The 19,331-nt window shown below is 36.3% G+C and overlaps 1 protein-coding gene and 1 long non-coding RNA gene across 3 annotated transcripts; both read left to right on the top strand.

The window, feature by feature from the left end:
* Positions 1-2,962: 2,962 nt before the first annotated feature.
* Positions 2,963-5,206, top strand: LOC142348477 (carbohydrate sulfotransferase 4-like). The gene has a single exon (XM_075399849.1). It carries the CDS (start codon positions 3,604-3,606, stop codon positions 4,837-4,839), a length of 1,236 nt encoding a protein of 411 aa, XP_075255964.1. The 5' UTR covers positions 2,963-3,603; the 3' UTR covers positions 4,840-5,206.
* Positions 5,207-8,730: 3,524 nt separating this feature from the next.
* Positions 8,731-17,352, top strand: LOC142348476 (uncharacterized). Of its 2 annotated transcripts, none has more exons than XR_012760745.1 (3): positions 8,731-8,887; positions 9,730-10,123; positions 17,338-17,352. It is a non-coding gene; the product is annotated as an uncharacterized LOC142348476 (long non-coding RNA). The 2 variants fall into 2 exon arrangements; XR_012760744.1 differs by lacking the exon at positions 17,338-17,352 and adding an exon at positions 10,550-10,728 and having other exon boundaries at positions 9,730-10,192.
* Positions 17,353-19,331: the final 1,979 nt, after the last annotated feature.

Genomic DNA, 19,331 nt, shown 5'->3' with positions numbered 1-19,331 from the left:
CTGACAACACAGAGACGCCCGACCTAATAGATGAGGGGTCACAGCAAGTGGGGATCTGCACCCAGTCGATGGTCATCAAGACGATGGCAACAAAGAGGAGTAGGGCACATCTACTGCAATAAAGGAAGAGTGGCATGACGCAGAGAGCGTGAACACTCGAGAAACGACACTGAGACGAGATGCCTCAAATGTTGAGGAAGCAGCACTGGATGAAGAATCTACTGCAACAAGAGGGAGTCTCAGAGACTCTGAGTCACTGGAAGACAGTGAAATGGAGAACTTCTTTGAAGAGGCACTGGAGCAAGAGGACAGGGCAGAGCCCAGACGAAGGACACGAGCAAGCAATGTCACGCAATTTTTTGGAGAAGTCAGGACCTATTTTGCTGTGTCTGGGGTAATTATGTGGAACCCAAAACAGTCTACAAAGCCAAGCAAGCTGACGAATGGGACAAGTGGTACAGGGCAAAGAAAGACGAGGTCAAGGCACTCCAAGACAATGAGACTTGGGACCTAGTGAGACCACCCACAGACAGGGACGTCATACCGGGCAAATGGGTCTTCAAAGTGAAATTGGGACCCAGTGGTCAGGTCAACAAAAACAAAGCACGCTATGTGGCGAAAGGCTTCAAACAAGTGGAAGGACTGGACTACTTTGATACTTTTGCGCCTACCTGTAAGCCAGAGACATTCAGGATTCTACTTCAGCTATCAGCGAAGCAGCGCCATGTGATTGCACCAATATGATGTCAAGACTGCTTTCCTGCACTCACCAATCGAGGAAGAAGTGTATCTGGAACAGCCACAGGAGTTTGTAAAACGCGGATCAGATGGGGAGAAGTTAGTATGTCGACTAAATAAATCAATTTATGGTTTGCAACAGGCTGCTAACAACTGATACAAAGAGCTGGCAAACTTCCTACTGAGACAGAGGTTCACCAGAAGCAGGAACAATCACTGCTTGTTCGCAAGATCAGAGGCAGAGGATCACCCCTTCACCTTGGTCTGGGTTGACGACATCATAGTAGCACCAAGAAGTATGACAGTGATCTCCGATGTCAAGAAGGCACTAGAGGCAGCATTTCACATGGAAGACAGAGCGAGACTACACTGGTTTCTGGGCCTTAGAATCAGACAACAATAGGGCAAAGTCACAGTCGACCAAGAACGCTACATAGAAACAATGCTTGAGCGGTTTTAAATGAATCAAGGTAAACCCTCAAGAACTCCAGCTGATTTGAATTTGAAACTTCAGACAGCACAGAACGGAGACGAAGAAGTGGACCTCAGGATCTACAGGAGCTTGGTTGGATCACTTCTTTATCTGGCCAAACAGACGAGGCCAGATATCATGTTCACAGTCAACATTCTGTCCAGGCACATGACCGCACCTACCAATCAACTCTGGCTATGCGGAAAACGACTTCTGCGATATCTTCAAGGTTCAGAAGGTTTAAAACTTACTTACACTAAAGAGGCTAGTTATGATTTAGTGGGGGGAAATCTTTAAATCTCTAAGTTTTACTGTAAAATATCATTCTTGTTATTCTCTCATTTTGAGAATATTATTTTTCTACTTTGTTAAAAACGCTTTTATTCCGCTTGCGAAAACCCATAACCCAACACTTCTAGCTGAAGAAAAAAAAGTTGATTTGGGCGTTGGGAGATGTAAAAATGATGCATTATTAACGAGTTTGCTTGAATTTTTCGAATATGTAGTTACAGCTGGTTTTACGTATTTCTCTTTTCGTTGTTTCTTTTGTTTGTATATTTTCTGGGTGAGAATGATACGATTTTGAAGAGCAAACTACCTGAACTCTACAACACTGTTGTGCATACAGAGCTGATATGATTTGTTTCTAAGCTACAGAAGCCATGAAAACTTTTCCAATAGTTGATCTTCAACAGATTGGCCACAGAAAAGTGATTCGTCGACAGTTTTTTTGCTGTCTTTTGGGATAGTACAATCAAAATTGTTTCGTTTTGTTTTCAGATATTTTTTTAATTAAATTTGTTTGCCTGAACAAGTTCAGGATGTTTTGCTTTCCCTTAAATTAGCCTCAACTGGCATCATTATATCCTAATTTTAGCCTAATTCTACCGTAACACACATTAATGTTACCTTTTTAGTTGGGATGGCACTAGTGAAACGTTTCTCTTAGCTTACCTCAATCTACTTTAAATTTATCTCAAAGCTTCATATCCATCATATTTATCTCAACTTTCTATAAAACTTACTAAAAGTTAAGGTACTTTAAAGTAAAACTTTCAGTACTGCCCTATTAATTTTTGCGGTAATTTTAAGAACGGGGTCAATATATTATGCTAAAGCAGAAACCTTGACGTGCCATGTTGAGGTACTTTTTGAGGTATATCAACCTTATCTCTTTGGGCGTGTATCATCTAAGACTCACGAGGTGGACTTTAAAGAGCGAACGCATTCTTGCATCGTATTTTTGTCATCTCTGAAAATTGGTCGACATGAGTCATAGAGCAACGATGATTTTTTTTCACTTCAACATGCGAAAATCTTCAAGAAAATTTTTGCTTGTCGTTAATGACAAAGGGTGTTCGTTGTTCTATTTATGTAAAACACCCGTCGCCTCAATTATTCATAAGAACAATAGTTTTGTCATCAATTGTTAACTGTTTCCCGGCAGTGTGACATCGCTTGTATTATTAAACAACTTTGGTGTGAATATTATCCTTACACCAAAGCTCTATGGCTTTGAATTTATTTAAACTTGAGATTCCTTTTCGTTTGGTGACAAGATTTGGTGACAAGATGGTATTATAGTTTCGTGACTTTATTGTTCATGCTACCGTATTCATGACTTCCTTCGATTCGTAAAATTAATACCCCACAGCCAGCGTGACAATTTTATAAGCTTTTAATGCAACCATTTTTCCTACATGAACAAACCTTGATATATATTGAACCTTGTTTATATTGCCATAGTTTTGATACTGTCAAAGCATGAAGATTCTAAATTGTAAGTTACCATTTATGTTAATTCTATGTCCGAAAAGACATGAAAGATTGAATGTTACTATTCTAGACAAATAAACGATGACATAATTTTCTCAACAATAGAACAATTATTTACGGTGAGTCAAGCTGATCAAATTTGTAACAAAAATGGTTTCTCGGTGCTCACAAGTTAAGATGTTATGATAACTAGTGAAATTTTGTTTAGAGTTGTTCATGTTTCAAGTTTCAAAATTCTATCCACTAAATTGTCAACTTCATTAAACAGACGTACCATTGAATATTTGCCAAATTAATAGGCGGCTGCGAGGTGCGTCATAGATTTTGAGGTTTATTTTGTTCATTCTTATTTGACGCCTTATATTTTCGACTTACCAAACTTACTTTATTTGCTGTCCATCAGTTGCGTTCGATTAGTAGATTGACAAAATCGCCACATAAAATTGCCGTATATTTGCGTATATACCACAAATAGGCCCATGCGACAGCTCAAAACGAAAAAACATCAGTATATTTTTATGCTGCACTTAAGTAAATTAGCTGTTGAAAGTTGAGCTGTTGGTAAATTTAAGCTGCTAATTCTCAACATACTCTTAAATTTTATTGGATTATATTTGATGATCTTACATTTTAGTAGATTTGCATTCAAACTGACAGTTCTTTATTATAAAAAACTAATGAGATTATTGAAAATTAGAATACATTTATACTTTTACTGTTTAATTTGTTTTTCAATTACTGGTTATTTTTTTTACCTCTCATCCAACGGGCGAAAACGCGAAGCTGCCCGTTTGGGTTCACTCGCCCACCCAAAAGTCGGGAAGCGACTTATGAGTTTGGGTTACAATTACGAGTACGACCCTGTGGAAGCCGAGTTATATCACGCCCACGGCCACGCAAAACAGTTCACGACTCAAACTAAGGTCATTATACTGTCGTACATGCGATCGGGTTCAAGCTTACTGGGAAAAATTTTGAGCAGTAATGAAAATTCATTTTACATTTATGAGCCTTACAGGTTAATTCAACGTTTTATGGAGGATAATGGTCCCAGAACTTATGATACAATAAAGAAAAAAGATTTCTTTGTAATTCAAAAAGAATGGACCAAAAAGTTACTCAATTGCAATTTAAAAGAAACTATTTTCAATTCTAGTTTTGTCGAAAGTCTAAAACGGCAAATGTTAATAAATGAATACGCTGATATGCTGCGACAATCATCTTTGATTTTAAATTGGGATGAATATTTTCAAAACGACACTCTAATTAAAAAAGAAGAAAAGAAATGTAAAACGTCCAAACTATTAATATTGAAAACTATTAGAATTCATAGCTTGGAACAGTTATGGCCGACAATTCAAACTGATGTCAGAATTGTCCATTTACTTCGAGACCCGAGAGCTGTTCAAAATTCACGACTCAAACTTCGACGCAATTCGGGACCTCGTTGGGTTTGCGAATGGCCCGCAAATAATTTGGATTTCATCCAGAAGTTGTCTGAAAAAGACGTGTTTTTGTTTACCCGTTATTACGAATTTATATACGAAGAATTTGCGTCACATCCAATGAAAAAAGTTTCACATTTATTTGAAAAGTTTCTGAAAATTCGAGTGGACAGTAACATTGAGAAGTTAGTTTACGAGTTGACGCAAAAAGGAGTAGGAGATTATTTCGGTAATTTCAAGACAACAAGTCGCAATATCTCACAAATTGTTGGGAAATGGAAATCAGAATTAAGTTATGGAGAAAGAACGAAAATAGAAGACAGTCCTATTTGTCAAAATGTAATGAATTATGTTGGGTATGAATGGCCATTAGTTAGTTATGCTTTAGATACGAAACACATAAGCTAATATTAGCTATATGATGTTCCGTTTTTTGTAATCTGGAGTGGAAACAACACACAAAATAGTCTGTCCCATAAAATTGCAACATATATGAAATTCTTAAGACTTCTAAATGGAGTTTGAAGCTCAGTAAAATTCAAATTGAGGAACGCAGAACAAAACTTGGTAAAAATTAGTCTTAGAAAAAATCAACGAGTTACAGGGGAGCATGTTGATGTTCATTTGAATGTAAAAATTTTCAGATTGTTTGTTTTGGGTGGAACTTTGAGGGACTTACAAGAGATATATTTGCGCCTGCACGATAGTTGACAATTGATAGATGCTATTCCGTATTGTGAAGAAAATGGATCTACAAAATGCTCATTTGTATCAATAAAATTTGAATCCGCTCTTTTCATAAGATATAGCAACTGGACCTGATAATAAAATTGACCATTGAGAACAACGTGGACAGCAAAGATTTTGCTGCTACGCGATAAAAATTATGATCTGTGCAATCAACACAAACAAAGGGGAATGGGAATGGCATCGGCTCTTCGTCGTACATGAAGTGTTCCAACCTAGAAAATTATTTAGGTGTTGTCCATTTTACGACTCGAGCGCTTTTATGGTTTAAGTGAACCTGCTATTCCAAAATTTTTTAAAAAAGAGAAAAAGAGAAAGTGATTTTGTCCTTGCATTACTTTGAGTTAAAATGAGGAAAAAGGAGCGCCCGGATCACAGTAACATAGCAAATCAGCGTTGAATCATAGTATTTCTCAGCCTGTGTTTTACTATAAGATAATTCTGATCATGTCATTTATTACTATGAAAAGAATAAATTCAAAATGTATTATTATTTTTGAATGAACAAAGAAAGTTATCAAAGCAGACTGTGTCGTCGCGCAAAAAAAAACCCCAGAATACTTTGAAACAGTACTGATGCAGCCTTTTACTATTGATAATTTATAAAAACAGTACTGGTTTACTAAGATAGGGGGGTCCGGGCATATATATCAGATTTTATATGCAGCTTAGAGATATATGTTGTCAATCTGCAGTTTTAGATTTTCTAAAGAGTTTTTCTCCATTATATATTTTTTGACCCTTTGGGAAAATTTTGCTGCTTGCCGGTAAAGTTTTAAGTTAGCGAACATAAGTTTCAAAGTCGACAAACAGACTCAAACTTAAGTATTGAAATGAAGATCAGAATAAATTACAAGATCACTTGGAAACTGAATTGAATCAGGAGATAATCATAACTAAAGTTCAGAACTAAAAAATTATTACACTTATATATACGAATTTATGAATAATATAGATAAATTTTTATAAAAATACAAAAACTTATGCCGTTATCTATCCTCCTTAAGAACTACTGTAATGAAAGAACACAGAATAAGACCGTTTCCAATGTTTCAATAGAACCTTAAAAACAGAGTACTTTTTTTCGTCTTGAAGTTACTTTATCTGGTTTGATACGCTTTTTGTCCAAATTTTTGTGTCAATAAAGGCAAAGAATCGAGAGTTGTGAATTAGCTCCCTTTGTAGAACCCGAATAATTTTGAAACGCGTTTTTGTCTGAAAGAACAAAAAAACATGATTTTTTCCAAATTTATTCATCTCTTCAAACGAAAAGTTTACTTGTCATTATTTTCGATTTTCAGCCATATCGGAGGGTGTGTAAAATTCGTGGTAACTTCTAGAGCTGATATTTTTTATTCCATTTAGATTATATGAAGTTTCTTAGAGGTTACCCACTATGATTCTTGAAAATCAACTATATGTTTAATTGAATTTTAAGAAGTTGTTTGGATTTGGTATGGTTATCAGGAGCCGTATTAGATTGATATATGGTTATATTACGGTCAATTAAAGAATGCACAAGCATTCCGAAGCCAAAATTCGGTCGTTTATATCAATATTATTTGCGGCCCAATGTGCAATGGAAAAGGTAGCTTGCACAATGAATGCCCTAAAAACTGAATTACAAATTCAAACTTTGTACATTACGGAAACGAGCTCAAAATTTGACACAGGTATGGGTATTTTAGATAAACAAAAACAGTCGACAATATTGCTCGGAACAGCAGAAAAAGCTTTCAACGATGGATCTCAAGGGAACAAATTGTACATTCCCCTAAAACCACTCCAGCCCATCTTACATTTTTCCTCAGCTAGGTTTTGTGCGCCACGGTGAACTATTGATTAAATTGGCTGTTACCTTTTAAATCGGCGATCCTATTCCCAATACAAAGCAGTTCCACTACCACAACAAATCAAGAGCTGACAAAGTGTTGGAAAATTTGAAGAAAAATAAAACAAATTGGTTTTGTCAACGTCTCAAGTAACACGAACACCATCTAACTCGACAATTAATTGTCTCTGCAAAAATGGCTGCCAACAATATGTACAGAAGTTGCTCAAAACGAGTCGTACCTATGCTTTTAACCAGTGCAAAAGATCAGGATTTATAACTAATCCTGGCACCATGATTAGAAATGAAGCGGCAAAGGTGAGCCAAAATAGCTTGCATTTGCGAATTTTCGCAGGTTCATTTCCATATATGCGTTACTTTGCATCAACAGCCTTTGAAATTATCTCGCTCAGTAAATTTTTCTTGAACATCAACATATTGATCTATGTATAATTATTGAAATTGATTCAGAATGTTAAGGTTCTAATCCATCATCACCCTATTGAACCCCTAAATCCCTACATCCCTAAACCTGGTGATAAGTGAATTTGAAACTTGCAAGACTCTTGCAAGCTGATTCAAAACTTGCAAGATTCTTGCAAGAACCTCACAAGATATCAATCAAGACAAAAAAATAAATCAGGGTACAAATGTTTTGGAAAACATCTTTGAAGAAAATAATTGTTTATTTCTAAATTAGCTATTTAGGGTTTTGTTTTTTTCTTTGGCGGCTAGGTCAGGTGCGCTTCTTAAGGAGCCCAATATTGTACCGACTCTAGTTGTCAAAGAAGCTAAACAAGTGCATGCAAAAGCTAAGACAGTTTTCTGCTGCAAAAATCTGCACCCTTTCTCTGGTGGCCCCCTTTCTCAAGCATTGGAATCGAAAAGCTTGCAAGATTCTTACAAGCTTTTCGATTCATCTTGCAAGCTTTATGTTTCATCTTGCAAGTAATCCTTGCAAGTAAATCTTGCAAGTGAATCGAAAAATATGTAAGAATCTTGCAAGAAACTTGGTACCCGTATGCATCCATTTGCAAGATTGCTTCCAAGTTGCTTGCAAATTTTTCAATTCGGCTATCACAAAGGTTGTTGTGCATAAAATCTTGACAAAGGCAAAAATTTAAGATGAGCCGTACGGTCTCATTCTACGTTTTTGTTCGCCAAATAAAATTCTGGATTTTTGGCCCATAATTTAAATAGCAGCATTGTTTTTTTTGTTGTTCTACTTTGTTTAAGCTGCAGCCTTGTTCTGAAATTTTAGGCTGGCTTAAAATATTGCATAGTTTGAAATCTTTGGCCGAGTGAATCTCAAAAACTACGTAGTTATGGACAAGTAAACGTCTATAGACAACAACGTGTGGTGTTATCTCGCCATATCTTAAACTATATTTGAGGGCAGCATTTATGACTCAAGAAAATGCCTAGAAATTCCATTTGATCAGCATGTTGTCGCTGAGAATTCTGGACAACAAGGATTCTCCTATGGATATTTCTCTGTCTAGGCATAGTTTCTTCTCAACTATATAGGCCAATTTAAGCAATGGGCGATGTCTAAGCTATTGCGGACATATATTTCCACGGCATTTTTAACGTATTGGAGCGTAGTTTTAGCTATAAGAGATTTAACTGCATGGAACTCTTTAAAACAGACTTGAAGAACTTGCTCTAAAATGCACCTTTATTAGAATATCAAGACCTTATGTAATAGCTCATGTATGCGGTCATCTATTCAAACAGTTTCTTTTTAAAAGCGGGAAGATTTTCGTCAAGATAGGAGACAAATTGACTAATAATCATTTGCTGAACTGCAAATTACATTTGACTGACTTCACTAACCAAGTAACAGAGTAAAAAAACCAACTAAGAGACACAAAAATGGTAATACTTTCAATATAACGCATAAGGTGGCATTACATACTCCAAAACTAATCATACTGCTACATAACAATTATATGGTTCTGATATATTGATATAATCACCTTGACATTTTAATGGAATTGTGGATCTATTCTGTTTCGGCCCCCCAGTGTTTTTTATGACCTCCAGTAACAAACTCTATGTTGTTATATAGCACGTTACTATGTAAGAAGATAGCACGTGCGTCTGGGGGTCATAAAAAATTTATGGTCACTAAGCTGGGGGGGGGGGGGGGGGGACAGAATAGATCCGAAATTGTTTCTACCGTTACTGTAAAACATTTTGAAACACTCACCTTCAAATTTTAAAAGGCCAGATCTCTGTAGCTTCAGATTCTAGAGTGCCAGAATGGTTTTCCAATTTACAATGCCAGCCAGAGTTTAAAGCTTTCACAGCTTTTGTTTCAAACAAAGTTACGTGATTCTGATTCAGAAACTTCAAAATTTTGACTAATATCACGAACCGCGCTGTGTGCTTTTGAGAATGCTATAAAATGGTGAGTGACTTATCAGAGTCACTTAACCTATACAATGTGACGAGGATTGATTATAACTTCAGTGCTTCGTAAATATCGGTTAACTGACTCTGATGAAATCGCCGTGCGATTCGAGATGTAAGACCGAAGTAACTCTTTCTTTTGGAAGAAACACACACCTGGTAGGTTTTAAATTGTCAGTAGTTTTACAATCCGGCACAGTATAAAGGAAAATCTGGCTTTCTAGAATCTGACTCTGCAGAAATCTTGCACTTCAAATTTTGCAAGTGCGTGTTACAAAAAAGTTCCAACTACGTGAATGTTCTAGGCATCTTTGCTGCTCATCATATGTCTGCACTGTCTGATAGTAACAAGTGCGAGAGGATTTGTGAAGAAAGAAGCGAGACTAGATCTGCTCAAAAGAGAGTTATTGAGATCTAGTAATGAAAAAGAACACTTGCAACAACTCAACTCAACAAGCAGGACAAAAGTCTTGTGCTTTCACGGAGAATGTCCAAGTGAACTTAAATAGTAGCTGAGTTTCTCATCAATTTTAAAAAATAAGCATTGAAATCTACAATTTCTTGTGTCTTTGACAAAGCATCTGAACAAATAATTGTCCAGTAAATTTTTACTACTCAAGTTGAGGACACAGGCTGAAGTGACATCTGATGCGACCACAATCCAGACCACACCTACACATGCCAGTGACTTCAATCTGGGTATAAGAGCAACCAGTTACAAATTGATGAAACAAAAAAGCCTCGATGAAACATGTTGAGCATGTCAAAGTACTAGCAAAACTTAAACGCCGTTCAACAGCTGCTAAAAAAGCTGTTTGTTTATTCAAGAGCTCACACTAATGTTATAAGAGGCTTGCATATTCACGCTTATCGTGCAAGATGTTGCAATAATTTTGCAAGGATCTTTTAAGATCAGGAAACTTTTTGAAAGACTTCCCAGGAACATCAAAAGTCTCGACTTTTGATGTTCCTGCGAGGTCTTGTTAAAAGGTCACGAATCTTAAAAGATTCCTGCAAAATTATTGCAACATCTTGCAAGATGAGCGTGAATATGCAAGCATCTTATAACATTAGTGTGAGCTCTTGAATAAACATACAGCTTTTTTAGCAGCTGTTGAATGGCAGCAGGCATTGTTGAACAGCTAAAGGCAGCTCAGAAAAGAGAATTTTAGTTTTGGCTGCGATACAGCTCCTCGGGCAAATTATAACCTCGGGCACAATATGATAAGAGTAAAGACGTGTAACTGTCTGTTCCATTCTGTAACATTTTACGTTTCATTCAAATGATTTTAGTCAGCGTTGAACACTAAATTTTTGCCGTAGACAGAACTTAGCAGAAATGAAATGCTATAAACGAAATTAAACCCATTAACTCAGTAAATTTTCAATTTTATTAAAATTTTGTATCAAAGACAAACAAAAATTGTACATACTAGTGAATAATTTTAAGTTCAGATCAGAGATAGCTATCTAACGATCGGATAGTCATCGTTAGATTTTTCTCTTATAAGATGTCTCTTGAATAGAGTTTTCAATATCAGACGCTTTATTAAACTTTTTTCAAAAAAATAAATTCAATAATTTTTTTCAAATATTAGTTGAATCTGCCTCTTTACGGTTCATTCTTGAAACAAAAGTCTTTGATTCCAATCCCAATTTTCGATGACGTTCCAATAGCTTCTACTTTGTTGGTTTTTGTTTCCAATTTTCTTCAGTTTAAAACTGAACTCAGCTTTCTTTGAGTGAGAACAAGTTGAAATTCTGCCCTCCAAATTAGTGATAAAAAATAGCATCATTGCAATCAACTATACAAACCAATTTCTCGAAGACCGGCACTTTTTTCGACGTCAAACACTCGCGCCTCAATTTTATTATTTAGTGCAGCTCCAATTTCATTTTTTGGGAGCTGTAAGCCAAGGGATGGAATTGGTGCTGCAACCAACCATGCTCCCGACTGAGGAAAACAGATGGTCAAGATGGTCAAGATGGGAAAACAGATATTGTCAGATTGTCATGAAAGCTTTCTCTCTCTCAACGAAATCAGTATTGCAATCAAGAATTAAATCAAATGCAGCTTTTGTTTGATGCTTTTTGGATCTTGTAACGTGTCAATTGCGAGATTTCTGCTTTACTCAACTTTTCTACAACACCCTTCTTGGTTGCATGTTCATCATTTAAGATTCTACAAGTGCCGTACCGGACTGAACTGCTAGTCAAGATCAGTACAGGGACAGTCTAAATCTAAATCTACATGCACATATCAGTACTGTGCACGTCTAAAAAAAGTCTGTAAGTCTGGAAAGTCCTTGCCAAGACTTGGATTACGCTTGCAGGTTGATTCCCAAGTCTAAACAAATTTTTCAAAAATTCCGAGGGAAAACTTTAAATTCAGGGGGTCGATTCAACCCAAATTGAAGGCATTTCAGTTGTTCTGGACCGTTTTCAGCCATTTTTCAGCTGTTCCAGTCTCAAAAATAAACAAAATCACCAAACTTTTGCACTTTTCAGATAAACCAAATGTCTAACGTTTCCAACCGATGCATAATTGTTAACGGGGTGCAACAGTGAGAGTCCTCATGACAGCCCGGGGTCCTGTTGTTCGACACCAAGTGGCAGTTGACCCTGTTATTGTACAAAATACACGAATCATAAATCAGCCAGAACAGGAATGGCCTATATATGTGCATCAACTCAAACTTTCCCGTGAACCTATGTTGCCCTCTGTTAGTGCTAATGTGTCATAATTAACCGAGTTATAATTGGTTATTTTGTTACACTGATTATATATATGGGTTATAATCAATTATAGTTTGAATGAGTTATAATTCATACGGTAGGATAACATCGCTCGTCGATCTTTATTTCGTCAAGTACTTGTCGAAACAAGATGTCATATATATTGTTTTCAAGCTTATTTTACAGACGATTGAATGAACTAACCAGTCTCGATCGGATTAATATTTTGGTCAGAATTTCAGATTTCAAGTACGGTTCCCCCGAAAAATTGGGTATGCCTGATGCTCTTTCTCTAATTAAGTTTTTTGAGTGCACTTAGGAAGCTCAATTTGTATCATTAGTTAATTTATCATGTCTTCTAACTAACGTTACTACTCCGGTCTAATAGGAAGACAATTTCAAAAAATTCTACCGAACGAGCATGAGGTACCTCTAAGATCCGAATGTCGGCGACCCATGAGTTTGTGTTTTTGGAAAGATTTTTGGCTGCCGTTTGTTAACTTCTATAAAAAATTCAAATATAACATAAAATTAGAGATATAATTCATATGGTAGGTGGACACCACTCGTCGGTTTTTGTTTCGTCAAATATTTGTCGAAACAGGATGTCATATTTATAGTTTTAAAGCTCATTTTACGCTTGATTGAATAAACTATCCCGTCTCGATCGGATTAATATTATGGTCCGAATTCCAGAATTCAAGTACGGCACCCCCAAAAAATGAGGTGTGCCTGATGCTCGTTCTCTGTTAAGTTTTTTTGAGTGCAGGTAGGAACCTCATTTTTAATATGAGTTTGCCCATTCGGTATTCTAACTAACGTTACCACTCCGTTCTAATTTGCTTACGATTTCAAGAAATTATTAGCGAACGGGCATGAGGTACCTTGTAAGTCCGAAGGTCGGGGACCAATAGCTCGCTGGTCTTTATTTTGCCAAATACTAGTCCAAATAGGATGTGGTATATATAGTTTTAAAGCCTATTTAACGGGCAATTGAACGACATATGTCCCATCCCGGTCAGATTAACACTATGCCCAGAGTATTAGATTTCAACAACGGTACTCCCGAAAAATGGGGTATGCCTGATGCTCGTTCTCTAATAACGTTTCTTTTTAGTGCACGTAGGAAGCTCATTTTTTAACATGAGTTAGCTTATCATGTGTTCTAACTAACGTTACAACTCCGGTCTAATTCGAAGACAAAAGAGTTATAAGCGAACGAGCATGATGGTGGTCCGATTGTGGAGACCCATGAGTTTGTGTATTTGGAAAGATTTATTGGCTGCGGTTTGTTAAACTCTAAGTAAATTTAGAAGAAAATATAAAGTTAGAGTTTTAATTCATATGGTAGGTGGGACATTGCTCGTTGGCCTTTATTTCGTCAAGTACTTGTGGAAGCAAGATGTCATATATATAGTTTTAAAGTTTATTTTACGGGCGATTGAATGAACTAACCAGTCCTGATCGGAAAAATATTATGGTCAAAATTCCAGATTTCAAGTACGGTTCCCCCAAAAAATGGGGTATGCCTAATGATCGTTCTCTAATTACGATTTTTGAGTGCACGTAGGAAGCTCAATTTTTATCATTGGTTAGTTTATCATGTCTTCTAACTAACGTTAGAACTCCGGTCTAATTCGAAGACAATTTCGAAAAGTTATTAGCGAACGAGCATGAGGGTGGTCCGATTGTGGGGACCCGTGAGTTTGTGTTTTTGGAAAGATTGTTGGCTGCCCTTTGTTAACTTCTATATAAAATTCGAATATAACATAAAATTAGAGTTAAAATTCATATGGTAGGTGGACATTGCTCGTTGGCCTTTATTTCGTCAAGTACTTGTCGAAACAAGATGTCATATATATAGATTTAAAGTTTATTTTACGGGTGATTGAATGAACTAACCAGTCTTGATCGGAATAATATTATGGTCAAAATTCCAGATTTCAAGTACGGTTCCCCCAAAAAATGGGGTATGCCTGATGATCGTTCTCTAATTACGATTTTTGAGTGCACGTAGGAAGCTCAATTTTTATCATTGGTTAGTTTATCATGTCTTCTAACTAACGTTACAACTCCGGCCTAATTCGAAGACAATTCCAAAAAGTTATTAGCGAACGAGCATGAGGGTGGTCCGATTGTGGGGACCCGTGAGTTTGTGTTTTTGGAAAGATTGTTGGCTGCCCTTTGTTAACTTCTATATAAAATTCGAATATAACATAAAATTAGAGTTAAAATTCATATGGTAGGTGGACATTGCTCGTTGGCCTTTATTTCGTCAAGTACTTGTCGAAACAAGATGTCATATATATAGTTTTAAAACTTATTTTACGGGCGATTGAATGAACTAACCAGTCTCGATTGGATTAACATTATGGTCAGAATTTCAGATTTTAAGTACGGTTCCACCCGAAAAATGGGGTATGCTTGATGCTCGTTCTCTAATTAAGTTTTTTGAGTGCACTTAGGAAGCTCAATTTGTATCATTAGTTAGCTTATCATGTGTTCTAACTAACGTTACAACTCCGGTCTAATTCAAAGACAATTTTGAAAAGTTATTAGCGAACGAGCATGATGGTGGTCCGATTGTGGGGACCCATGAGTTTGTGTATTTGGAAAGATTTTTGGCGGCCGTTTGTTAACTTCTATATAAAATTCGAATATAACATAAAATTAGAGTTAAAATTCATATGGTAGGTGGACATTGCTCGTTGGCCTTCATTTCGTCAAGTACTTGTCGAAACAAGATGTCATATATATAGTTTTCAAGTTTATTTTACGGGCAATTGAATGAACTAACCAGTCTCGATCGGATTAATATTATTGTCAGAATTTCAGTTTTCAAGTACGGTTCCCACCGAAAAATGGGGTATGCCTGATGCTCGTTCTCTAATTAAGTTTTTTGAGTGCACTTAGGAAGCTGAATTTGTATCATTAGTTAGCTTATCATGTGTTCTAACTAACGTTACAACTCCGGTCTAATTCAAAGACAATTTCGAAAAATTATTAGCGAACGAGCATGATGGTGGTCCGATTGTGGGGACCCATGAGTTTGTGTATTTGGAAAGATTTATTGGCTGCGGTTTTGTTAAAATCTAAGTAAATTTAGAAGAAAATATAAAGTTTGAGTTTTAATTCATATGTTAGGTGGGACATTGCTCGTTGGCCTTTATTTCGTCAAGTACTTGTGGAAGCAAGATGTCATATAAATATAGTTTTAAAGTTTATTTTACGGGCGATTGAATGAACTAATCAGTGTCGATCGGATTAATATTATGGTCAGAATTCCAGATTTCAAGTACGGCACACCCAAAAAATGAGGTGTGCCTTGTGCTCGTTCTCTGATAACTTTTTTGATTGCACGTAGGAAGCTCTTTTTTAAATATGAGTTAGTCTATTATGTATTCTAACTAACGTTTCCACTCCGTTTTAATTTGATACGATTTCAAAAAATTATTTGCCAACGAGCATGAGGTACCTCGTAAGTCCGAATGTAGGGGACCCATAGCTGGTAAATCCGAACAAATTAATAATCCGATACATATCGGAATAAAACTATGTTAAGAATTTCAGATTTCAATTTAGGTACCACAAAAAAATTGGGTATGCCTGATGCTCGTTCTCTATTAACTTTATTTTGAGTACACGTTGGAAGCTCAATTTTTATCATTAGATTGCTTATCATGTCTTCCAACTAACGTTACTACTCCGGTCTAATAGGAAGACAATTTCAAAAGTTATTAGCGAACGAGTATGAGGTACCTCCTAATTCTGAAAGTCGGGGGACCCATAGCTCGCGGGTCTTTATTTCGCCAAATGCTTGTCCAAATAGGTTGTGTTATATATAGTTTTAAAGCCTATTTCACGGGCCAATGAACGAACTATGTCTCATCGCGATTGCAATAATACTGTGGTTAGGATTTCAGATTTCAACTACGGTACTCCTGAAATATGGGGTAACATCGTAAGTCCGAATGCCCGGGACTAATAGCTCTCTTGTCTTAATTCGCCTACTACTTGTCCAAATAGGATGTGGTATATATAGTTCAAAGCTTATTTCACGGGCAATTGAACGATCTTCGTCCCATCTTGATCAGATTAATACTATGGTCAGAATTTCAGATTTCAACAACGGTTCTCCGGAAAAATGGGTTATGCCTGATGCTCGTTCTCTAATAACGATTTTGAGTGCATGCAAGAAGCTCATATTTTAAAGTGAGTTTGCACTCCGGTCTAGTTTGAATACAATTTCAAAAAAAGTTAAGAGCTAACGAGCATGAGGTAAGTCCGAGTGTCGGGGATCCATAGCTCACAGATCTTTATTTCTCCAAATACCTGTCCAAATGGGATGCGGTATATATCATTCTAAAGCATATTTCACGGACAATTAAATGACCTATGTCCCATCCTGATCGGGTTATTACCGTGGTAAGAGTCAGCGAGATTTCAACTACGGTACTCCCGAAAAATGGGGTATGCCTGCTGATGCTCGTTCTCTAATAACGTTTTTTTATGCACATAGGAAGCTCAATTTTTAACATGAGTTAGCACTCCGGTCTAATTTGAGTACAGTTTCAAAAATTCATTAGCGAACGAGCATGAGGTACCGCGTACGTCCGATTGTCGGGGGACTTATTGCTCGCTGGTCTTATTTCGCCAAATACTTGTCCTAATAGGATGTGGTATATATAGATTCAAAGTCTATTTCACGGTCAATTGAACGTCCTTTTGCCCATCCCGATCGGAATAATACTATGGTCAGAATTTCAGATTTCAACTACGGTACTCCCAAAAAATGGGGTAAGCTGGGATTTTGAGAACTGCCTGATGCTCGTTCTCAGTTTGATGGATTTTCTATGATCCATCGAGTTCCCATCGATGAATTTTCTATGATCCAGTGATTTCCCATCGATGGATTTCCTATGATCCAGTGATTTCCCATCGATGAACTTTTTTTGATCCAGTAGTTTCCTATCGATGGATTTTCTATGATCTAGTGAAAATCTGAGCCTTCCAGTCGATGAAATTTCTATCTGATCAGAGAAAATGTGGTAATGAACCATCGATGACCCATCGATGGATTTTTTATGAAATTTCTATGATCTTTCGACGGGGTTCACTGGTACTCCAAACCGGGTGTGCAAATAGCAGACTGAAAAAAGTGATCTTTGTACATTTAGGAAAAGAGGGCAGTATCGAATCACAGAAAACAATGGATTCCTAAAAGCATCGCAAATTTGTTCAGTGCGCAAATCGTGCGGCTTATCGTATGCAATTCTGTCAGAACCCAAAATTTTTGCTTTACACACAAACGGAACTGAAGTTAAAGTTTTTTGCACTCCTTACTCTTGCCACGATTAAAGCGAACAGCAAATTTTCACAAAAACTGTTGTTCGACATTTCTTATACGACAACTATTACAAAAGGAAAACAATATTTATGAAACTGAGACTAGTTGCAGCTGATTGGTTTTTTCGACAAGCATATCACAAGGTGAGAGCTCTGATTCATTTTGAACTGATTCAAAATTTTTTCATTTATCGTTCAGTTCCTCAATTTGGAAGAAAACCTTCTGCAGACTTGGAGAAAACTCATGAGTCATGAAGAAACACAAATTTATTTTGTGTGAAAACACGTTAGGGAAACGTAGTCCTCACAGACACAAAAATGTGGGAACTTTTCTCCAATTTTAAAAAAAAGACGTAAAAATTTAATAATGTAACCTCTTTGTTGCATTCAAGTTCAATCAAAAGGAGCCTGAATGAGCCACTACGACAAATTTTGCAAATTGGACAAATTGAGTGAAGAGAAAAACATACAATATTAGTCATCTTTTGGATTAAAACGTTCAAAATTCTCCAGGAAGTCATTTTTTTTCAACCATTTGTCAAATAGATGTTGATAACTTATGTTACTTCTACTATTAACTATCACTATAGCTTATAACGGTCAACGAATTTTCGGTTTAAGAAGTTTATCGAGAACTTGTGACCTATAAATCATACTTATCGGAGTAAACTTTTCATAGCTTTAATCAGAAAGCAAAATTTTGTCAAAGTGTTAAAAAATTTGTCCATTTTTTGCAAATTTTCTTAGCTTCAAAACTCCCGAGATTTTAAAAGTAAGCAGTTATTAAACCATTCAATTGTAATAAAACTGTAATGATCAAATTATAACAGGTTTTTTAGGTAACTGTTTTCTGAAAATAGAGGAGAAAGTTAAAAAAATTTTGTGATTGTCAAACCTAATACTATCAAGGGGAAATCAACAAATTAAAAATGTCTGCGCAACAATCGATTCAGTTTTTCTGGGCTTTCTAATAATATGTATAATTGGAAAGCCCAGAAAAACCGAATCACTTGTTGTACAGACAATATAAATTTTTTGTTTTTTTTTTCAATTCTGCCCGGGTCAATGAATTTAGCCAAAATTATATAAGATCAGCGGTAACTAGCTTTTACAAGTCGAAAATTTCACCACAATTCCCTAAATTAGTTTTAAGTTGAATATGTGGAGCTTACGTTTTTAAATTCAACACAATCAGTGCAAAATTATGTAAGAATTCTTTGCTGTTTATTTTTCAACTTGTCATCGCTGGTAACGGATTATCTTACATAATTTGGCGTTGAATTTATTGTGGATTTTTATATAAAGTTGCGCTGAACTTACTGGTTTTGCGTTGAATTTAGCCTAATTATTAGATAATATCAACGCATTCACTGCGAGTCTTACACAATTTTGCGTTGAATTTAACGTAGATCTCACATAGTCTTGAGTTGAATTTAACGTTGATCTTACATAAAATCAACGCTTAGACCTCTGAGTATGGGAATCGCACCACTGACCTCCTGCTTACTTGTTGTCTCATAGACCACTGTGCCACAGAACCTTATTTAGTTTATGAACCGCACTCTTAATATATCGGACTGTAATATCACGTTTCACATAATTTCAGCGTTTCTAAGCGTAAAACTTACGTAATTTTACGTTGAATTTCCGTTGGTATTACATAAGTCTGCGTTGAACTTAGCGCAGATCTTATGCAATTTTTGTTCAGTTTTTGCATTACTTTTCTCTCCTTCCAACTTTTTTCAGTGTTTCTTGCACGCAGCCGCTTTTTGATTTTTATTGAAAAAACCTTAAAAAAAATGGTGCCCACCTACCTCATCCAACA

Source organism: Convolutriloba macropyga, chromosome 10 (assembly GCF_964194025.1).
Source record: "Convolutriloba macropyga chromosome 10, txConMacr16.3, whole genome shotgun sequence".
In the NCBI taxonomy this organism is placed as follows: domain Eukaryota; kingdom Metazoa; phylum Xenacoelomorpha; order Acoela; family Convolutidae; genus Convolutriloba; species Convolutriloba macropyga.
Note: the sequence above shows the minus strand (reverse complement) of the source record. Positions and strands in the feature narration are given on the sequence as shown.

What these genes read in the sequence shown, in the direction of transcription:
- LOC142348477 (XM_075399849.1), top strand. Translation starts at nt 3,604, where the DNA reads ATGATCTTACATTTTAGTAGATTTGCATTCAAACTGACAGTTCTTTAT.